Here is a 17,735-nt window from a genome sequence, read left to right on the forward strand (position 1 = left end):
CCTGAGGGTACTCAGGATCCCTCCCGGGTGGGGGGGCTTAGGCGGCCACAGGCGCTGCTGGCCGGGGGCTGTGCGTGTGCAGGGCCAGGAAGCTCCTCAGCAGCTTTGGTTCTTCTGCGGCCATTCAGTGAAGCGCACCAGGCGGGAGTCGGGGAAAGGGGCACGAACAAACCTCCCTGGAGAAGGGCAGGGGGCAGCACCTGGCACCCGGCGGGGGAGCCGCGCCCCCTCCACCTGGGGGCGTGGCTTCAGTGGACCCGCGGGTTCCACTTCCGGCCGAGGCCCGTGCCCCGGAAGCAGTTGCGCGGCGCGGGCCTGCGGGAGCGGCGGGGAGGCCGGCGGGGCGCGTCGCCATGTTCCTGTCGGCGGTCGCCCGTAAGTGGGGGCGGCGGCGGCGCGGGGAGCCGGGAGCGCGGACGGGCGGGGGCGCTGGAGCCGGGGCAGCGGGTTCCCGGAGGGCCCGGGCCCCGCCGCCGGGCCGCCGTCTCCCCCCCGCTCGCTCCCCCGACAGTGCTCCCCGCCCGGCTCCAGCCTGACCTTTCCCGGGTGCCCCGGGCGACGCGACCCTCCCCGCCCCGCGCGACGCCGGCTGCTGTGGGCAGAGGTGGCGCCGCCCGCGGGACACTCGGTCCAACCCAAGTATTTGCACCTTCGGAGAGGAAAAAAAAAAGCGGGGCTGGTCTCCAGAAACAATTTTAATTTTTGTTTTTTTCTTTTTGGGGTCACACCTGGCCATGCCCAGGCATTACCCCGGCTCTGCATGCGGGAATTGCTCCTGCTGGTGCCCAGGGACCATATGGGATGACGGGGGTCGGATGCATGCAAGGCAGGCGCCCCACCCGCAGTGCTATCGCTCCAGCCCCCAGAAACAAGTTTAAGAGGGACCAACGGGGCCGAGGGGGGGCAAGGCATAGCCCGCCCCGCAGGGGACGTCCTCCAGCTCTCTGAAGTTTCCATAGCTACGGAGTAGTTCCTTGCGTTATTTTTTATTTACTCTTTTTTTTTTTAATCAGTTCCTCGCGTTATTAATCCCGTGGCACGCATATGGATTTAAATGCTAGGGATAGCTACTTGCATTAAAAAAATCCATGGCTTATGTCACGACCTCGGCGTTTTTTGGTTATGAATGCATTTGTGTAAACGTTTAAAAAGAAAGATTAACATGTTGATGTTTTTCTCTTTTTACCTTTCTTCTACAAAAAAAAAAAAACAACCACCAAACCACCAAACACCACCCCAAAACCAAAGTTGCCAAGAGCAAGTCAAAGTAAGTAAAGGTTTTTCTTTTCTTGTTTTCTAAAAGTTGGGCGTGCGGAAGACTTGAGTTACTTTGGCCCCAGAACGCTTTCAGAAAATATTTTCCCTCCCGCTCACCTGACCCACTAACAGGACATCCCAGAACTAAACAGAACTTGGTTCCCAAGCAGCCGTCAGGGTCCTGTGCCCTGCTCACTGCCACCAACTCTGTTTCAGTAGCTTGGGAACCCGGGAACAAGTGTCTCGGGCCCATTACAGGACAAGCTGTGATTTGATGAAGCCTATTTTAGTGAGTTTTGTAATCTTTTGCCTTCATGGTATAAGCACTTCAAAAATAGCCAAGATGAAAGATTTCATGCTGTACCAGAGAGACTATAAATACCAAACTGGTATCTCAAAATAAATTTTGTAGACAGTAACGGGAAGTAAGATTTTCTGTATTAAAAATAGGAAAATTCCAAAGCAGCCTTTGCTTACAACTCCAGACATATCACAAATCCTTAAAAGTAGCCTCTTTGGATTATCCAAAGTTAGTGAAAAGCTAGGGTTTTTAATGGTCTTTTTCTCCACACCTCCCCCCCCCCGCATGTATTGAATCACTTTTTTCTTAATCCAGTTATTAGAATTTCCTCCCCTTAGGATTGTAGGCATCTCCTGGGCTACAAGGATCTCTTTACAGATACTCCTTGGTTCCAGTACTCGGTGTATATATTCTTATGACATTTGTCATACGTCTTGCTTTACAGACATTGTGTATACAACTTACCTTTCATGCCATTTGCTAACTGATAGCCCAGAGGCAGCCTCTTCATTGCTCATAGGGCTCTAGATACCTACTCGTATTTGTTAAATCTTTGTTGAATGAGTGACTAACTGTCCTGAACTTCATCATCAGATATTGTGTGCCTCACGAGCACTGTGGTGAGTGCTGAAAGTCATGCAAAGATGACTAATATGGTTTTCGATGCTTCAAATTCATTAGGAAATTAAATGGCCTGGTTGATATTGACAAGACAGAGGACAAAAACCCAGACTATGACCAGTGATGCAGAACACATACAGTGTTTCAGATGATTGTAGTTCAAACAAAATAGGAAGGGAAAGAAGATTTAGCAACTCGGCAGGGTAAAAGCCCCCATCCTTGAATTTCATCATCCGATTTGACTTTGATCGCTTTTTTCCCTGCAAGATAGGGGCCTTCTGCGTCAGCCTGAGGAAATCCTCAAGGACACTGGGGCTACCAGTACTTCGTGTCTATTCCCGCTTCTGACTTCTGCCCCTCCCCAGGGGGGCATGTCTCAGCCTCTCCCACAGCGTGGTTCGGTTAGGTCCTCCTGGAGGTACTTGAATTAAATCTCTGGAAAATGTTGAGTGTCGCTGAGCTGAGCCTTTCCTGGGCTCACTGCTGACCCGCAGCTGATGCTCCCGTACACGCCGCTCAGAATGTGCATCTCCCTCCCGGCCCCCTGCCTGCACCTTCCTTTCTCAGCTGGTCACAGCTTCTTGTTCAATCCTAGAGTCATTCTGGTGAGGATGTTGAGCGAAGCTGGGACCGGCTACTCCTTCAACACAAAGCGAAGCCGATTAAGGGAGAAACTGACTCTGTTGCATTACGATCCAATTGGTAAGAGTGGCGCGGTTCCTTGGGCCCGAGTCTAGTGCTCTCAAGCCTGTTGCTCTTCTCAGACACGACTCTGGCGGTTGTGGGGTCTCTTAGAAGCTGTAGCATTTATTCAGCAAGTTTTGCGTTCAATGTTTTCTGGTGCCCGATACTTTCCTGGAGTCCGCTGGCATATAAGGCAGACTCAGTCCTTGGACTTTTGGCATTTATTTACTTTTTCTGTGTGTATGTGTGTGTTGGGTCACACCTGGTGCTCAGGGGACCATGTGCTGGGTATCAAGGCCTGGGGTCCAGCATGTAAACCATGTACTACGGGCTCTCTCCAGCTGCGTACTCTTGGCATTTAAAGACTGGGTTGGAAGGGAGAAGAACAAAAGAAAAAGCAGCAGATTATGCTCTGAGAGAAACGAGCAGGAGGAGATGTGGATGCGGTTGAGAGGAGTGGGCCCCCCTTTACCCTCTTCTCCAGATAGCAAGGGGAGGGGAGGCCTTACCAGGAGGGCAGGTGACCAGAGGTCTGAGGGGAGAAGGGAGCCCGTGGGAAGGAGAGGTTTTTTGTTCTGCGGGCAGACGCTTGTCCCGAGAAGAAAGGGAGCTTCTCCGGCTCCTTTTAGGACGAGTGGCTCAGCAGCGGTGAGGTCCAGATTTGATTAAAGGCATCAGTGCAGAGCATAGAAATTTCACTCTCCATTTTATTGGAGACAAGTGCCGTCAGGAGCGGTGGCTTTATTTCGGGGACTGGCGGCAGGGGCTGTGGCGTGTGGCCGGGGGCCCCGTACGGAGAGCAGTGCTCTTAAGAGTTCAAGCTTTCAAGGCCTCCGGGAGAGCTGTGGGCGAGGACTCCGGTGTCCCCACCTTCACGTCGCTTGTGCACAAACTGGACCAGTTCCTGATTGCCACCGGTGGGAACTTCTAGTCTTTGTATTTCTTTGGCGCTATGGGGGTCTCGTTTGCCACTCGGTGGTGCTGGGCGGGAGCTTGGCCCCCCTGCTGCAGAGCCCGTGCTCTAGCCCGACCCTCGAGCCAGGGCCTCAGCCTCTTTTTCTGATTCCCGAGCAGATTTAGGCAAAATACACTAGTAAATAAATTATTTTAAGAAACTCAACCATTCATTTCACTTTTTTTCTTTTTTTGACCACACCCCGGTGCTGGGCTCACCCTGGCGCTGCCCGGCCTCCTGCTCACCCTCCGAGCAGTCCAGCCCCCTGGAAAGACTAGCTTCATGTAACTGCTGCTCCCTGAGGGCTGTACAGTGCTCTCAGGTGGCACTGTGGCATCCAGGAGGAGTGGTGAGCCCTGAGGGGCTGTGGCCATGTGCTCCCCTGCCCCAAACCTTGCCCTCTGTCACTTCATCTGAGGTCATAGGCCAGAGTTGAGTCCATCTTGCCAGTACTTACGACTTTTTATTGCATGGGGGGTTATAAGAACTTGTACATTAGTGCATGTTGGCCATCCTGGACCAGAGGGCAGGGCACAGCACGGGCAGGAGGCCTGGGCTGCGTCCCTAGGACCACGGGGTCTCCTGAGCGCCGGGAGCAGCCGCCCCTCCAAACAAAACAAAAACACTAAAATGTCTGACTGCGGGACTGGGGTGACAGTACGGCGGGAAGGGCGCTTGCCTGGTATGCGGCCAACCCTGGCACCCCATCAGGTCCTCTGAGCCCACCAGGAGTGATTCTGAGCGCTAGCCAGGAGTAAGCCCTGAGCACTGCCAGGTGTGGCCCGGAAACAGAACACAAACCACATTGCCTGAGCAACCTGTGGCTTAGTTTGACGATATGTTTAGCTTTTCGTCCCTGTTCGGAGAGGTTAGGAATCTGATTGATGTTAAGTGTTAGTGTTGGGGCAGGGTGGGCCGGAGAGATGGTCTAGGGGCCACGGTGCTAGCCAGGTTTGTGGTCAGCCGGCACCGCCTGTGGTCACTGCCAGGGTCACCACTGAGCACAGAGCTGAGAGTAGCCCCAGCACCGCTGGGTGTGGTCCAGATCCCCACCCCCACCCATAAAGGGGCGTGGGGGGAGAATTAGGCAGGAGCACAGCTGTGCGCAATTGAAACCTTTTCTCCTCCTCTGACCTTCCTACGTTTCCAACAGGTGATTTAGAACTTTCCTGGTCAGGAATGTTTGAGCCTTGACAGCACAGCTCTGCCTCTTGAAAGAATGTTCTGGAACAGCTGACTGCCGGCGTCAGTGCGTTCAAGCTTGTATGCAACTGGCCGTGGGGCCGTCTGGGCCCATGGTCTTGGGTATCAATTTGCCTGGCAGTTGTCCCAGCGTGTTTCCTTGCCGTGAACATGGTGTGTGCGTGCTGTTTGGTACATGCTTGAAGGAGCTCAGGTCGGGACGCGGCAAGATCCCATTTTCCCCTCGGGTCGCACAGGCCTGTCTTTACAAACTGCTTTTCTTCATCTAAGACTAGATGCAAATTTCCAAGGAGAAGCTGCAGCTTACTAAGCTTTAGCTAAGTAAAAGGTTTATCAAAAGATGAAAACTTGCCAGTTTTCAATTACAAGGCAACATGGGCTACTTGAAGCAGAGTCGATTTCGCGTATGTGTAGGGAGCTGGGAGTCCCCGGTGACTATTTTGACGGGGGAGTTAGTTCGTGTGTGTGTGTGTGTGTGTGTGTGTGTGTGTGTGTGTGATGGTGGATGCAGCGTGTGGCACTCCAGCGCGGCTAAGTCAAGCGACCATTGCTGCACATGTCCAGGGACGCAGCCCGAATAAAGGCGTGCTCAGAGCTGTGTCTGGACGCCATGGCTGTGGCCCTGGGCCTGTCATTGCTCCCCCAGGCGTGGGCTTGTTTTAGTCCATCAATGCTGCACTTTCTCTAGGGCCAACTGCCACTGAGTGCCCCCCCTCCATTTGGTCCTTGTGACCCTCAGTGTCCTATGGAGCAGCGGACAGTGATATATGGGCACCCCATGGTACGATAATGTTGAGTAACGGACCACATTTTTTTTTTTTTTTTTTTTTTTTTGGTGAAAGCTGCATTGCCGACCTATCACAACGGTGCAGAGGAATGAATCAGTGCATTTTAGGGACCGAAGCCTTTTATTGATTTGGTCATTTCTACGCAGCCTCATTCAGAAAGTGTCTCCTGAATGGTCACCTTTTGTTTAAAAATTAAAACCCATTTTTCAGTTCCAAGTAGAAACCCCCGGGGGCAGTTCTTTCTTGCAGTAACACTCTAGAGGGAAGCAGCCGGTTCCTTCCTGCCGTTTATGATGCTTGTAGACATTCCTTGACTTTGGAGGAATCTCTGACCTGCTTCTGTTTAATCCAAGATGACTTGAAGTATATTAAAATATTCCATTGTACAGCGTAATAACTATATTTTACTCTTTTATTTTTGGTAACACTAAGATAAAATTCTCTTGACCGGTAAGTCCAGCTTCCCATCGTAATCAATGGGTGGCTTTCAAAACCCGAGACTTCCCGTTACACCCTGGATTCCCGAACTAGAATTAGGGTGGGAGTGGCCGTGAGGCAGTAGGAATGAATTTGAATAAGCTCCCTAGCAAATTCTTTTCGGCTTTGGGGGGTCATTCCTGTTGGTGCTTAGGGACTATTCCTGGATGTGTTTGGGGACCATGTGGTGCCAGCGATTGAACCCTGGCCGGCAAACTATCTCCTTAGCCCCTGGCAAATGATCTTAGTACGGGGACCTCATATACAGCGTATTTGTGGCAAGGAGAAGCGGAGTTGGTGGGGAGGGAGGAGGAGAGGATGGATCCAGATTGGTGGAAGGAATCTTGGGAAAGGTCTCATGAATTTTCCTTTCCCCAAGACTGTGTTTTGGGACCACACCCAACTGTCGTCAGGGCTTTCGCACCGTGTACAGGGACCCAAGTTTAAAGGGGCAGGTGACACAACCACGTGATGGGGTCGAGCCCTGCTCAGCTGTCCTGACCCGCAGGCTTCGGCCGCTGCTCTGGCTGCGCTGGCTGCCGTGCGGCTTTGCTGCCCGTGCCCCTCCTGCCAGAGACTTTTCCACATGGGGCCCCTGACTTGCCTTTCCCTCTGGACTATTGCACACTGCTTGAGGTGTTGCTCTCAGGGGGCCCCCTGGGTTTCCAGCCTCCTCTGGCCTCGGGATCGAGGAAGTGAATTTGAAAGTCCGCACCATCCTCACGGGCGAGAGGCAGTAAAATAAGGGCAGAGCGCGGGGCCGGGACCTGAGAAGTGTTTCTGTTAAACAGCAGTGATGATGCATTTTCCTTTTCTGCCATTTTCCTCCCTCCTCCCACAGTGAGAAAAAGAGTTCTTTTTGTGGAACAGAAAAAAATACGCTCCCTCTAAACAATGGATTGAAAACGAGTATGATTTATAAATGAGAAGACCGAGGGCGGGATACTGATTCAGAAAATCTGCAGCCTGTGGAGAAAGAAGAGGAAACGGCGCGGAGTCAGGGGCCCCTGTGAGTCGAGGCCATTGTGGAGGCAAACAATGCCGTGAAAGCAAGTTCTTCGTCTGAGGACACAGATCATTGCATCACGTTTATTTATCTTTCTGGGTATTTTTATAGCCCTTAATAAAAAAAAATATTAAAATAGCCCATGCTATTGTGTCTTAGTGAGTTCCCCCTCTACTATTTCAAAGAAAAAGCAAATCCGTTAGAGAAAAATAACCATTGTTTCGTGGAATAAGAGAATTTTCCATGAAACTTGTGCAAGAGTTTCCAGGGTGCTCCTGGTACTTGAAAGGCCGTGAGGTCCCAGAGCGATGCTGGCAGCGCTCCCGCCCAGTATCAGGGCGGCCAGCGGGAGCCGGCAAGGAGCCCGCCCGCCTTTGAGCAGAGAGGAAACCAGACGTACTTCTATATTTGACCGAGGAAAAACCCTACCGGTCCACATTTGCAAACGCCCTTCACTGAACCAGTAGCTACCGTTTTCCAGGACGGCTTTTTCTTGGGGCCTCCCAGGCGTGCTTAGGAGCTTGGGGGCCTCCAGTGCCACAGCTCGGGGGACGGATCTAACGGGCCAGCCCTGCAGAAAGCAAACGCCCTCGCCCCAGCTCTCTCTCTCAGCCCTCGCGATGGCTTTGGAGCCCTGTATTTCATGGAAGCGTCACCTCCCTCCCCCTTGAGTTAGAGGAGCTGTAGGCACGGCAGTGCCACACGGCTAACATGCTTGGAAATGCCACTGAAAATTCCTAATGTTCAGGTAAAGTCTGTTTTTTGGGGGGCACACCCAGTGATGCGCAGGGCTTCGTCCTAGCTCTGCTCAGTGGGACTACATGGGGTGCTGGGGGGTTGAAACTGGGGATCTTGGATGGGTTGCCACATTCAAGATGACACCCATTTTCTCTCCAGCCTTCAGGTGGACTTGGACTCAGCCGAGGTCTCTGAACACATTCTCACTCAGGCTTGTTTCCCACACACTGTCAGCTTTGCTCAGGTCCCACCTCATGCAGCTTCTGGCTGAAGAAGGATGCGCTCCTACTTGGAGCACTGCTGGTTCAAATCTATCCCCTTTTAAGCACTTAAAGGGGGACTTTTAGGCCATCCCCTGGGACCACAAGCACTTGGCATTTGACAGGTGCTACTTCCCGTGTCCTAATGTCCCTGAGGACACAGGAGCTGCTCTGGAAATGCTCCTGCAGACAGCTGTGAGTCAGGGGGTGCCTGGCACTGCAGTCAGCTGTTTGTGGTGTCTTTTGTTAAAGCCACGATTCCAAGCAGTACTGGGTGGGACCTTCGCTCTTTTCAGGTTGAAATGGTACATAATAGGGTTGGGTTATAAGAAAAATACCTGTGATCCTGGCTTCAAGAAGGTCAGTCTCTTCTTAAAATCTCACTTGCCTACTTCTTAGCACGCAGGTGATGTGGTGGGGTTTTTTTGGTTTCTAAATTTTAAGTTTTGGGTTTATGGGCCACACCTGGCAGTGCTCAGGAATCTCATCTGGTGGTGCTCAGGGCACCATATGCGATGCTGGGGTTCCATGCAGGGCAAGCGCCTCCGTCCGTGTTCTTTCTCTAGTCCCTAGAGTTTTTATTTCTTGGTTTTGGGCCCTACCTGGTGGTCCTCAGAGATCACTCCTGGTAGGGCACGGAAAGCCACAGGGGGTGCCAGGCAGGCACCTACCTCCCACACTGTCTTCAGCCCTAGAGTTGTAATTTAAATATCTGTATAGGTTCTGCTCACAGAATCCTTTCTTTGCTGGACCTGAAAACATCACTTTTAGAAAGGGAGAAGACTTGAGTCAATGAACATAACTTGCAGAAAGAGGCAAGTTTCTTTTTGTTTAAGGTTACACCCGGCGGTGTTCAGGGCGTATTCCTGGCTCTGAACTCAGGCACCACTCCTGGTGGGTTCGGGAGACCATACAGGGTGCTGGGGATCAAACTTGGGTTGGCCGCGTGCAAGGCAAGTGCCCTGCCCACTGTACTATGGCTCCGGCCCTGAAAAAGAGACAATTTTCTAGTTATCTGCTGGTTAAGCATAACCACCCACAGATGCATTTTTTTTTTTTTTTTTTTTTTTTTTGCTTTTTGGGTCACACCCAGCGATGCTCAGGGGTTACTCCTGGCTTTGCACTCAGGAATTACTCCCGGCAGTGCTCGGGAGACCATATGGGATGCCGGGGATCGAACCCGGGTCGGCCGCGTGCAAGGCAAACGCCCTACCCGCTGTGCTATCGCTCCAGCCCCCTTATTTTTTTTTTTATAGCATTACAAAGCTGTTCATGATTGAATTTCAGTCATATGGTTTTCCAACACCCATCCCTCCACCAGTGTCCCCAGGCTCCCTCCCATCACCCCCACGCCCCACCCCCTGCTGGCCTCTATGTCAGGTGTTCTCTCTCTTTCTCTCTCTCTCTCTGCTTTTGGGTATTGTGATTTGCAGTATTGATACTGAAAGGTTATCAAGAATATCCCTTACTTGCCCTTTAACCCTCAGCTCTTGTCCAGCGTGATCATTCCCAGCTACCATTGTCAAAGCGGTCTCTTCTCTATCTTACCTACCCTCAGCCCCACACATGCTTGTGGTTAGTTCCAGACATTGATCACTCCTCCTAATCCCTGTTTGCCCTGGCCATGGATATTATTCTTTTACTATATATATTTTTATATACCACAAATGGACGCAGTCAGTCTATATCTGTCCCCCTTTTTTTTTTTTCTTTTTGGGTCACACCTGGCGATGCACAGGGGTTACTCCTGGCTTTGCGCTCAGGAATTACTCCTGGCGGTGCTCAGGGGACCATATGGGATGCTGGGAATCGAACCTGGGTCAGCTGCATGCAAGGCAAACGCCCTACCTGCTGTGCTATTGCTCCAGCCCCATCATTTTATTTTTTTAATGTAAAATCATTAAGAAAAACGGAAGGTGAGTCAGAGAATGCAGAAAAGACCTAGTTCCCGGCTCTGACAGGCAGCAGAAGGCTCTGTAGGCTTTGCTCTCCAGAGGGGTTTCCCTGGGACCTTTGAGATGAGGGTGGGACTATCCCTGGGCTGCGGATGGACCCTTTGTTCTTGGGGCTGCTTCTGAGAGGGTCCATCCCTCTCCTCTGAGTAGTGTCTTCCTGCCTCTGGTTACTGCAGGGCCAGTGACTTGGCCACTCCTTTAAATCCCATGTTGGTATTTTTTTTCCTCCTTAGTCTCATTGCCAGGGCCCTTCCCTGACTGTCTGCCCGAACCACAGATTTCCACAGATTTCCATCTCCTTCCTGTTGAAGTTGTTCACTGTGATCGCTTCATGGCTGCCACTTTATGTTGCTGGTAGCTCAATGGGGAGCAAGGAAGGTTGACTCAGAAAAAGAATGTCTACAGTGGAATACTATGCAGCTGTTAGGAAAGATAAAGTCATGAAATTTGCTTATAAGTGGACGGTCATGGAGAGTATGTATCATGCTAAGTGAAATGAGTCCAAAAGAGAGGGACATAGAAGGACTGCACTCATTTGTGGGATATAAAAATAACATAATATGAGACTGACACCCAAGGACAGTAGACACAAGGGCCAGGAATATTGCCCCATAGTTGGAAGCCTGCCTCATGAGCTGGGGGGGAGAAGGCAGCTGGAATAAGAGAAGGGATCACTGAGTCAATGATGGTCGGAGGGATCATTTGGGATGGGAGATGTGTGCTGAAAGTAGATAAAGGACCAAATGTGATAGCCTCTCAGTATCTGTATTGCAAACCGTAACGCCCCAAAGTAGAGAGTATAGGGGAAATTGTCTGCCACAGAGGCAGGGGGAGGGCTGGCATGGGGTGGGGGAATACTAGGGACATTGGTGGAGAATGTGCACTGGTGGGGGGATGGGTATTCGATCACTGACTGAAACTCAAACATGAAAGCTTTGTAGCTGTATTTCACGGTGATTCAATAAAAAAAAAAGAAAAAAGAAAAAAAGAATGTGTCTTCTCAACTCAACGCTCTTCTGCCATCAGCGTTCAGAGAAATGCCCGCCTAGACCGGGTCGGTCCCAGCCTCAGCATGTGAGTTCCGCATCTGTCACCTTTCCCTCACAGAAAAGAATTTCAGGGGAGGCAAAATGGTGAAGTTAGAGTTTTTAATTGAAATTTAGATGTGGGGGGAGACACTCGGCCTCAAGAGAGGACAAAGGCTTCTCCGGAGTGGAAGCATCAAGTTAGACAGAGGCCCTCGAGATGATGCTCCCGGGAGAGCAGACTCGGGAGCGCCCAGGGCATTTCCTGCCCCGTTGGCGGCCGTCAGAAGAGCTGGAGCGGCAGGTCCTTCCTGTGCGGGTACGACGCCTGTGTCCCCGAGGCCTGGACGCTGACCGAAGCGATGGCGTTGGCTCTCTTGAGCATGTCCTCCAAGGACAGACTTGGGTAGTAAGCCAGGTAGAAGGCCAGAGCACCCACAAAACTGTCACCAGCACCCTGCAATATAAAATACAATTGTAGAAATGAGCACGTAGTCATCTGTTGGCCAAACGAGTGAAAAAAACTGGGGGGTGGGGCTGGAGTGATAGCATAGCGGGTAGGGCGTTTGCCTTGCATGCGGCCGACCTGGGTTCAAATCCCAGCATCCCATATGGTCCCCTGAGCACCGCCAGGAGTAATTCCTGAGTGCAGAGCCAGGAGTAACCCCTGTGCATCGCCAGGTGTGACCCAAAAAGCAAAAACAAACAAAAAAACAAACTGGGGGGGGGTGAGTAATTAAATGCAGTTGATCTTTTTTCTCCTAGGGGACTCCCCGGTGGAGCTAGGGGTTGGGGCTGGGGACTTCAGGCTGTCCAGGGCACTCAGGCTGGCCGTGCTGGCTGGCCGCCAGTGCTAGGGACTGGATCTGAGGCCTGGAGCAGGCAGGCAACATGTCTGCCTGTACCCTTTGAGCTAGCCCCCAGCTCCTTAAATACGCTTTTTGGAGGTGGATTTTGGGGGGTGGGGGAAGGGCCCTGCAGGACCACACCCAGAAGTGCTGAGGGGTCTTTAGTATTGCACTTAGGGGCCCATATGAGAGAACCCGAACTGAGTCTGCATTCAAGGTACGCATTTAAACCTTAGTATTATTTGTCTAGCTCCTAAGAGCATTTTTTGGGGGTGCTTTTATGCCACATTCGTCCATGCTCAGGGTTTACTCCTGGTGGTGTTTGGAGCACCATATGAAGTGCTGGGATCAAAACTGGGTTGTCTGCATGGAAGGCCTCACCCAACGTATGATCTCTCCAACCCCGATAATGCACTTAAAAAAGAGCCTCATGCTCTACTGACTGAGCTAGTCGGATGCTTTCCATACGCTTTATTGTAATTTTGTTTTGGGGTCCTACCCAGCAGTCCTAAAGGCTTACTCTTGGCTCTGTGCTCAGGAATGATTCTCCTGGCAGTGCTGGGGATCAAACGGAGGTCAGCCAGTACCTTGGTCCTTGCAGTATCTCTGACTCTACAGAATTTTTATTTTTATTTTTTGGCCATGCCCTGCAGTGCTCACGGCTTAACTCCTGGCTCTATGCTCAGGGAACACTCCCAGCCGGGCTCAGGAGACCGTATGGAATACTGGGGATCGAGCCTGGCCTGGCTGTGTGTAAGGCGAGTGCCCTACTTGCTGAACTATTGCATTGGTCCTTTGTAGACCTTTAAAAGAAAATTAAAGCTTTAGATTTACAGAAGAGGTAAAGGTGACTGTCATATAGCTCCCATTTCTATAAACATTATGCGATTCAGCCTAAGTAATGAAATAGTGTACATTTTTGTTTTAATTTGGCTTTACCACTGTTTTCAGGGTTTGTGTTATCTGGGACTGACTCCTTGGGCACAGAGGCCACGGCTCTATACCATTGGTGCCTCTCCTCGGCTGGCACTACCCTTCCTTTGCTCCGGGCTGGCACCCAGGACCCTGCATCACCTGTAGCTGCCAGATCCCCTCGGGCTGCCAGGCTCTACCAGCCTCTAACATGGTGCAGTTCCTAATGGCCTTGGTGGTTGGAAGGACTGGGTAAATATTTTTTTAATTTATTTTTATTTTTATTTTTTATTTTTGTAATTCTTTTATTGATTCACCATGTGGAAAGTTACAAAGCTTTCAGGTTTAAGTCTCAGTTATACAATGCTCAAACAGGACTGGGTAAATATTTTATAGAACATACCTCAATTAGGATTTATCTTTTTTTTTTTTAATTTTTAAAACTTTTATTATATCACCATGTGGAAAGTTACAAAGTTTTCAGGTTTATGTCTCAGTTATACAATATTCAAACACCATCCCTTCACTAGTGCCCATATTCCACCACCAAAATCCCCATATACCCCCCGCCACAGCCCCCCTCAACTGTATAACTGATGAATTTCACTTCATTTTCTCTCTACCTTGATTACATTCCATATTGCAAAACAATACTCACTATTGTTGTTGGAATTTTCCCCCAAGGAAGACAGCCCTACTAAGGAAGCATTTGATAATTGGTTTGTCATTAAAAGATTGTATGTTTTCAGTTTTTAGAAAAGGTCGCACGGCCGCGTTAGCGGCCGCGCGGCTCGGATGTGTTCCAGTCCCGCAACCCGGAGCCGTGTTAGTTGCTTCTCAGTGTCGCCAGGGCTCCATCCGGAGAAGGTGTGCCCGCTGTACCTCCTCCGTCTGGATCCCTGGTGTTGTTGGCCCGGATTCGGGTCCGGAGCATTTCTCCGGCCGCGTTGCTCCTAGGATTTATCTTTTTTCATGTTTAGTCTGTGATATTGTTATTTTTGGGGTAGGGTGGGAGAGGCATACTCGGCTGTACTCAGAGCTTACTCCTGGCTCTGTGCTCACGGGTCTCTCTTGGCAGGGCTTGGGAGACCCTCTGGGGTGTCAGGGATTGAACCTGGCTCATCCACGTGCAAGTCAAGTGCTCTACCTGCGGTGCTGGGCCCTGGGAAAGGTTTTTGGGGCAAAAAGACCACAGAGATGAAGTGTTATTTGGGGGTGAGGGTGTGTGGGCAAATAGTTGGGGCCATTTCCGGTGGTATTTGGGGGCTGCTCCGATTCTGTGTTCAGGGTACTCTGCAGGGGGTGGGGGGGCTGGTCGAACACAGCTTCCCTCACACAAGCACGATGCACTCAGCCCTCTGAGCCACCTCCCCTGCCCTGGAGCGTCATTCTTCTGCTTTGGGGGCCACTCCGAGAGTGCTCAGGGACTCCTCCTGGCTCTGCATTCAGGTGGTGCTTGGGGGACCAAAGGTGACGTGAGGGATTGAACCAGTGTCGTCTGTGTGCAAGACGAATGCTTTCCCCCTGTGCTCTCTCCAGCCTGCGATGTGTGACTCTTACCCAGGGAACTTCCTGTCGGCCTGCTTCTCTGCTAACGTCGCTCGCCTGGCAAAGGCGTCCATGCCAGCCCTCTCCACTGGAACGTCACTTGGTCCCCCTTTTCATATTCGGGGGAAGCAGGCCTCTCAGCTTGGTCTGCGCTGCTCTGAAGAGGTGAGAGTGACGTTCTACCTCCCAGAGGCCAGGCATGAATCCACGACTATCTAATCTTCTTTGAATACTGATTCTTCGTGTTATCGCCCGATGGTACGTGAACTCATTGCTCCCATCCTTCCAGCTTTGGCCACTGAGCTTCTCAGCTGCCTCTAGTTTCTCTTCATAAAGTCCCAGTTGAGGTGGCACTCAGGGGCCACTCCAGGCTCTGGGTTGGGGTTTGTTCTTAAGGGGTGCTGGCGCTGGAAGTCGGGGCTTCTGTATGCCAAGCAGAGGCCCCTTGCTATCGTTTTCCTGACCCTGTTTTGTGTTTCGTAACTGTCTGCCCTAGCTCTAGAATGAGCCGTTTCTCTATTGGAATAGTGCTGGATGCATGAAACCTGACTGGGACCGTACTGTAAATCAGTGCCTCAAAAAAGGCAAGTTCAGGGGCTGGAGCAATAGCACAGTGGGTAGGGCGTTTGCCTTGCACGTGGCCGACTGGGGTTTGATTCCCAGCATCCCATATGGTCCCCTGAGCACTGCCAGGAGTAATTCCTGAGTGCAAAGCCAGGAGTAACCCCTGAGCATTGCTGGGTGTGACCCAAAAAAAAGAACATGCAGGAAGCAGCAGTGAAGGCCCCTCAGATGACTCAGATGTTATTTTCAAACTACATTTAAAAAACCAATCGGGTTTTTTTTTTTTTCTTTTTTGGTGGCAGCGGGGGGCGGGGGGGGGGCTGCATGCAAGGCTAACGCCCTCACCATTGTACTATCACTCCAGCCCCCAGATGAGGTTTATAAGGGCGTTTTCAAGATTGCTGGGCTGGATTGATAATGCAGCAGGTAGAGCATTTGCCTCGGAGGTGCCCACCCTGAGTTCGATCCCTGCCCCCTGAGCCCCACCAGGGCTCTGAGCACAGAGTCCAGGAGCAAGTCCTAAACACTGCTGGGTGTGGCCCCAAAACAACTGAGGGAGGGCGTGGGGATGGTTGGGGGCTCAGCAGCACAGGCGCCTGCCTTGCTGACGTGAGGGTGTGAGTTCGAGCCCCAGTGCTCCCAACATGTGCGCAGCAGGGGCCCAGCCGCCCTGCCAGGGGGACCCCTGGTATGCAGTGTTCAGTCTCTGATGCAAGTGCCATAGCAGACGTGTGTCAGCCAGGAGGGTGACCCCCACAGCGAGCCGATGTGAAAAACGGAAGGGCGGAAAAAGCACTACATGTGGATTGGAAAAGACTGTTTGAAATCACAGACCTCGCTTCCCATCCGGCCCTGGGTGGGGAACCAAGGCAGACGCGTGTGTGCTAGAAGAATGATGTGGGCAAAAGTGGTTTTTGCAACACGATTTCCCTTCATTGCGTGCGACCCAAGACAACAGTAACGAAAAAGAAGTTAATCAAAATGGTGCCATTTCGGAATAGCATACATCTTGAAGTATTCTGGGCTAAATTATGTGCAAGATTCATACGTTCTGAGTCAAGAATGTAAGAGACCTATGGAAAACAAATAATGCTGGCATCCATCACACTCGTGAGCGGGAGAACTCAATTATGTTAGGCCGTCATTTCTCCCTAAAATGATCTAATGGAGTCCAAGCAGTTCCAATAAAAACCCCAGCTAATAATTTTTAATAACTGACAAACTAAAACGAATATGGAAAGACAAAGAACTAGAGTAGACAAAGTAATTTTGTGTGTGCGTGTGTGTGTGTGGTTTTGTTCGGTGCCATATCTGGCTGTAACCAGGGCTTCTGACTCTGCCCAGGGGGTCAATCCAGGTGGGGCTCTGGTCACCACATAGTGGTGGGGGGGAGGGCAGGGGTCGAACCTTGGTCAGCTGAGTGCAAGGCAAGTACCTTATTTGCCGTCTTTTCTCTCTCGTCCCCTAGACAAAATAATTTTTAAAGAAAACAAAGCCAGGGGCTGGAGAGATAGCACAGCGGGTAGGGCGTTTGCCTTGCACGCGGCCGACCCGGGTTCAAATCCCAGCATCCCATATGGTTCCCTGAGAACGGCCAGGGGTAATTCCTGAGTGCAGAGCCAGGAGTAACCCCTGTGCATCGCCAGGTGTGACCCAAAAAGAAAAAAAAAAAAAAAAAAAAAAAAAGAAAACAAAGCCAGAGGTGTAATCTATTTATTTCAAGATTTACCCTAAGGAACAGCAACAAAACCTTGAGGTACTGAGAGAAACAAAAGACTTAGATCACCAAACCAGAAAAAGTCTAACATGGCTCGGAGGCTGGGGCACAGCATGGGGTAGCCCCGTGGTTTGAACCCAGCCCTGTGCGGTTCCCTGAGCACTGCTCTCAGTCTGGTTCAATTTTTTTTTTTTTAGTCTAGAAATAGACCCACAAATATATGGTTAACTAAGTTTTTTCGTTTGGGGCCACATCTGTGCTCGGTGGTGGGGTGGGGGTGGGGGACCAGGGCTGTGTGCAATGCAAGTGTCTTAACCCCTCTCATCTCTCTGGCCTCTCATTTAATTATCCCCCCCCCCCCACACACACACAATTTATTTTAAGCAAAATAATAGAGAAAGGAATAGTTTGTTCAATAAGGATGAGAACAAAGGGCTCTCCATGTGCAGAACAAACACTTACCTCACACCATACAGAAAAATCAGCCCCGGATGGGCCACGTGAAATATGAGTTTACCAAAGTCCCCTCCCCAACAAAAAACAGGACAAACAAACAAAAACAAGATTGAAGAGAAAACCTTTGTAAGCTTGTGTTCAGCAGGCTTCGTGGGACACCGGAGCATCCCAAGCAGTGACAGACTCTCAGAATGCAGACCTTTGTCTTCGGAGGACTGTCAGGCTAGACTGGGAGGAAGAACGTGCAACACATACACCTGGCAAAGGGCACTGAACACTCACCACTACAACTACAGAGACCAGCAACCCAGCACAGGGGCAAATGGTTTGAGCAGTGACTTCTGAGCAAGCAGACCGGTGGCAAACAAGAACACGCAAGCAAATTAGCCCTGAAGGAAACTGTCACTGTCACTGTCATCC

General features: G+C 51.0%; 2 protein-coding genes across 2 annotated transcripts in view; one reads left to right on the top strand and one right to left on the bottom strand.

The window, feature by feature from the left end:
• The first annotated feature begins 239 nt into the window (after positions 1 to 239).
• On the top strand, positions 240 to 7,430 carry MRPL33 (mitochondrial ribosomal protein L33). Its single transcript, XM_055123451.1, has 4 exons — positions 240 to 375; positions 1,249 to 1,267; positions 2,775 to 2,881; positions 7,128 to 7,430. Exons 1-4 carry the CDS (start codon positions 354 to 356, stop codon positions 7,175 to 7,177), a joined length of 198 nt encoding a protein of 65 aa, XP_054979426.1. The 5' UTR covers positions 240 to 353; the 3' UTR covers positions 7,178 to 7,430.
• A 3,949-nt stretch (positions 7,431 to 11,379) lies between these two features.
• The window catches only part of RBKS (ribokinase), an 86,283-nt gene continuing 79,927 nt past the window's right edge, over positions 11,380 to 17,735 (bottom strand). Inside the window, exon 8 of the mRNA XM_055121840.1 lies at positions 11,380 to 11,727. Within this exon, the coding sequence (XP_054977815.1) occupies positions 11,554 to 11,727 (174 nt within the window). The 3' untranslated portion in view covers positions 11,380 to 11,553. The remainder of the gene's footprint in view (positions 11,728 to 17,735) is intronic.

This window comes from Sorex araneus, chromosome X (assembly GCF_027595985.1).
Source record: "Sorex araneus isolate mSorAra2 chromosome X, mSorAra2.pri, whole genome shotgun sequence".
In the NCBI taxonomy this organism is placed as follows: domain Eukaryota; kingdom Metazoa; phylum Chordata; class Mammalia; order Eulipotyphla; family Soricidae; genus Sorex; species Sorex araneus.